Source organism: Leuciscus leuciscus, assembly GCF_965113295.1.
Source record: "Leuciscus leuciscus genome assembly, chromosome: 9".
NCBI lineage: Eukaryota > Metazoa > Chordata > Actinopteri > Cypriniformes > Leuciscidae > Leuciscus > Leuciscus leuciscus.
The window spans coordinates 43,553,236-43,558,320 of record NC_138733.1 but is presented as its reverse complement, the minus strand read 5'-3'; the positions used below and the strand labels follow the sequence as shown (position 1 = coordinate 43,558,320).

The window sequence follows — 5,085 nt, the reverse complement described above, 5'->3', positions numbered from 1 at the left end:
TCAGTTGGTCAATGGCGCAGTCTATTTCTGTTGCCTCAAAATAGCAACGCGCCAACAATGCGCCAGAACACACCTCGTTTTCAGACCATCACGCCCATGGGCGCACAAATGGGCGCAAATGCATTTGCTATTTAAACAACATGGCACAGGACGTGAAAATGATAACTGCGTCGGACTGAAACTAGCAAAAAACACTTGCATCGCGCTTGGAGCTGCATTGTGCCGGGTGTAAGATAGGGCCCTTAAAATCTTCATTTGAAAGATTTTTGCTGCCAAATGAGTACATTAAACTAACCTGTTTAATTTTTTATGCCAAAACTTGCTTCAAGTAATGTTAAGTTATGATAACTTGATGTCTTTATTAATGACAACATTGGGGTTTACAATGCAGGTGTTGGGGCATCTGAAGTCCTCTTAGGAGTTGGCGCCGTCTCTTCATATGTGTTGGGCATCTGAAGTCTTCATAAGAGGCTGGATCCAAATTGGAGCTGACATACTTTCTAGTTACCTCAGTTTGGGCATCCCGAGTCGAGATAAAACAGAAAAGCAAAGAAAAGATAATCACGTGCATTTGATCTGATCTCCCCGTGTTAAATACACGGGAGCTAAACCGTTTAGGGCTTTATAGGTCAGTAGCAAGACTTTATAATTGATACGGAAACTTAATAGCCGCGTTTCCACTGTCGGGCCAGGGCCGGGCCGTGCTAGTGCGTGCCAGGGCCAGTCGCGTTTCCACTGTCACTTCCGGGGCTTGATCGGGGCTTACTCAGGGCCAACGGCCAGGATTTCTGGCCCGTCGAATACCTTGGGCCAGAGCGGGCCAGCTCGGGCTAGAGGAGTGGTTACGAACAGAGGCGGAGTATACCTGAGTCGAGAGACGGCAGCGCCGGATGATTCTGTCAGCATTAAAGACTTTTAAAATAATTTAACTCGCGTTCATGTTTGAATGCCTTGTGTTTGTGATGCAAAAGACTATGCGCGCTAACCGTTACCATAGTAAACATAGTAAACGCTTGAAGATACGCATAGTAAAAAAACATACGCTTGAAGAAATCCGACCAATCATAAAGGCTATCACAGTCATGTTTTTATTTTATCTGTCAGTAGCCCACGTCTCGTCTCTTTATACCGGACTATCATAAAATAAAGCAACTTTTTTTTCGGGAGCTTCCTCTGTGCAGAAACGAGGACGTTATAAAATACATCGTTGCTGAACTTGCTAAGCTAAGCATTCAGTGAACAACGCTTCAAGTTCGGGAAAAAATTTAAAAGTTGTGGGCGCAGTACAAGGCGATTAAAACGCACAATGGACAAAGCGGTGCCCAGAGAAGGAACTTTCCATGGTTCGACTTGATGGACGGTGTGCTGGGTCACCGTCCATCTGTTAGTGGAGAGACAAGTCGGGACACTATGGCAGCCGCGGACGGTGAGTTAATACATGCTATCTTCTTAAAATCTAAGTTTTCTAACTTCCTGCCTGAATGAACATCATAATTCCCGCTGAAATGGGTGGGGTTGTATGACGTTTGATCCAGGAAGGCGTGTTAAGGGCGGGGTTTAGGGCAGCGCTGCAGGGCTAATGGCCCGGCAGTGGAAACGCAAGCCCGGTGCTTGAGGCCCGAGGCCACTGGCCCGGCTCGGCTCGCTGTTAGCCCTAGCCCGGCCCTGGCCCGACAGTGGAAACGCGGCTAATGATAAACCAGATGATAAAATTGGTGTTATATGAGCATATTTTCTTGACCTGGTAAGAACTCTAGCAGTTGCATTTTGGACTAATTGTAGCTTGTTTATTGAGGATGCAGGACAACCAGCTTGAAATATATTACAGTAATCCAGTCTAGAGGTCATGAATACATGAAGTACTGTAACTTTTCTGCATCTGAAACAGATAGCATGTTCCGTAGCTTAGCAATGCTTCTGATGTGGAAGAAAGGCTGTTTTTGTAACATATAAAATATAATTTTAAGTTGCTACACCCAGGGCTTTTTTATTTATTTATTTTATCTGATACACTCAATAAACAAATAGTTTACATTAAAAATGTTTTATGTTTATTAGAGTATTATGCCATTAGTTTAGTAACATGCAAATGCCAAACTCAGTCACTATTAGTATGACACAAAGAGTTGCTATAGAGCGTTCCAAATCAGTCACTTACAAGGTTCTGTTTAATTTAGGATGCTTCTGAGAAGATAGCCTCTATATTTAATATAGAAAGCAGCTCAGTGCTTGGGAACAGAGCTTGTTTTTCTTACAATAGCAGCAGATGGAAACACACACACCCTGACCATGCCCTGGTTAATTGATAGAGTGTGTGTTGCATCTGTCCAAAGATGTGATTTTTTTTCTCCATGTGTTGCTCGTCACCCCTCCATCTGTCAGGTTAACATGGTAATTACTTTCCTCTCTAAGATAAACTGTTTTGCAAAAATGAAACAAGATGAAACTGTCCTGTATAAACCTGACAAACATAAACATAAACCTGATTTTACGAGTAAGAGCTCAGTTTGTGATAAAGTCTTGTCTAAAATCAGCTTATTATGATTAAAGATTAAATGCACAGATAGATGCTCATGAAGTGTATTTATAAAAAATATATATATTATCAGTAAGTCATGGCAACATATATTTTTTCCATTACTTTAACTGATCAAAATAATTTAACCAATTTCTACTTTATGTTTTTTTTTTTTTAAATTAAAAATTTGCGTATAAACGAGATTCAACAAGACATTTTTTTTTTTTTTTAAATGACAGGCAGCAACTGAAAACAAGTTGAATTAGATGTATGATTTGTGTACAGTGTATTTAAAATGTCCAAATCCAAAATGTAACACTCACAAGGGGATCACAAGGAGGAATATACAGTATAGGAGGAATACAACCACATAAACTAAGACAACACTGAACACTGAACAAAGGGAACGTCTCGGTTACGTATGTAACCCTCGTTCCCTGAGTAGGGAACGGAGACGTTACGTCGGATGACGACGAATGGGGTTTCGCTTAGAAAGCCTATCACCTTCGAGTATAGAAAACGAGCCAATGGCAATGAAATGCCATGGGTCTGCGGAATTTGCATAGCGTATCTCCGCCCCACCTTGGGGGTATATAAGGAAGTACGCTGGCAACATGCAGATATGTCTTTGCTGAGGAGCCGAGACTGAATAACTGGACCAATGTACTTCCTGACCCCACGGAAATGTGGCCTATTTGGTGTTTCCTGTGAAGGGCTGCAGAAACAGGTGAATTACCTGATTGATGAAGGCATGTCATCTACTAAGGGAAGCAATGAAGTCATCAGCTACATGCATCATTTCTTCTGCAACTTTGGAGTTGGAGAAACAGAGGTGGATCTTCATTGTGACAACTGCAGTGGGCAGAACAAGAACAACTTCATGCTCTGGTACCTTGCCTGGCGGGTTGGACACAAGCTTCACGATAAAATTGAAATCCACTTCCTTATTGTTGGCCACACCAAGTTTTCCCCTGACTGTGGCTTTGGACTCATCAAGCAAGCCTACATGAAGACAAGAGTCAACACTTTGGCAGACATCGCTGAGGTACTTTAACTTTACTTTGCTTTAATGACTTCAGTGCTGTTTTCTGTTCTGCTTCAATAAAACGTTTAACTGAAGATCTTTTTTTTTTTCTTCCTCTCTTCTTTTTTTGTCATCAGGTTGTGGAAAACAGCTCTCCTGTGAGTCACCTCAATATCCCACAGCTTGTTGGAATGGCAGAGGGCAAAGTTTTAGTCCAGACCTTTGACTGGCAGCAGCATCTGACTCGCCACTTCCGTAGACTCCCACATATCAAGAGTTATCAGCACTTCAGGTACTTATTGAAACTTTCACATTGTGTACATACAATATAACATAGCAACAACATACACATGACAGTTTTTTTATGAGAAAATACTTTGCCATGTTTAAAATGTCTTATGTGCTTATTCTGTCACAGCTTTGACGCCAAGAGACCAGGTGTGGTACTTGCAAAAGCTCACTGTGATGCACAACCTGTCGAATATCAGCTACTGCGCAACGGAGCAGATCTGCCCCCTATCGACGGTCTTCCTGTCCTGGCCCCACCTGGACTGAACATTGACAGGCAGACCTATCTGTATGAAAAAATCAGGCCATTCTGTGCTGACGAGGCAAGAGACATCACATGCCCAGCGCCAAGGGTCACAACACAGAAGAGTCCACTGAAGAGGATGCAAATGTGATATAATTTGGACTGTGTCACAAAGACCTTTGTCTTATGCTGCTATTACCAAGTAAAAGTGGTCAGGAGGGCCAGCTCTGTTTTGATTGATATATTTTTTTTCTTTTTATTATACATTTTTATTTTATTTGTGTACTTTAAGAAAATAGCTTAACTAAAACTACATTTGGTGAATTCTGCACTGTTTTGCACTTTTTACTGTCTATGGCATGGCACTAAGAGAGATATTTCAAGCCTTTATTTGTTATAGTTTTGATGATTATGGCTTACAGCTTTATGAAAACCTTTTCACAATATTCAAATTTTAAATTTGGGGTTTCATAAGCTCCACGCCATAATATAAACATTAGGCCTACTTAAAGTCTCTGCAGCTAGTGTACTTGAATTTTATTTATCTGCAACATTATGTTGTATAATTACAGTTTTGCACAATAAATGTTCTCAAAACTATATGCACCGTTTCTTTTTTTCTTTCTTTCTTTCTTTCTTTCTTTCTTTCTTTCTTTCTTTCTTTTAAAACTACATTTAGCAGTTGTTAAGCAGGGTCTGTGTAACCTGTTCTGAAATGGTTTTATTATAATTTATATATCGTGATATCGTTATCGCAAGAGGCTGCAATGTATATCGCAATATGGATTGTAGGCCATATCGCCCATCCCTATTCCTAGTCTGTGAAACCTTTCATTGCGTATAAAACAATTTTTATTCAGTGTACATAAGAGTTGGCTATACAATTTAATCGGTAGATGCTAAAAGACATTTATTTATATATTACCTGTTTGCAAACATATATTTTTTTTTCTTTGATGGCACATTTTCCTGACCTTTCTGCTCCCCCCTGTGCTTTACAGGGGGCATGGC

The 5,085-nt window shown here is 40.6% G+C and overlaps 1 protein-coding gene across 1 annotated transcript; it reads left to right on the top strand.

Moving 5' to 3' along the window:
- Positions 1–3,179: 3,179 nt before the first annotated feature.
- On the top strand, positions 3,180–4,225 carry LOC309505855 (uncharacterized protein; the record flags this gene model as incomplete). The annotated part of the gene is made up of 3 exons (XM_082179319.1): positions 3,180–3,563; positions 3,680–3,834; positions 3,961–4,225. The coding sequence occupies 3 exons, from the start codon at positions 3,180–3,182 to the stop codon at positions 4,223–4,225; spliced, it is 804 nt and encodes a 267-aa protein (XP_082035445.1).
- Positions 4,226–5,085: the final 860 nt, after the last annotated feature.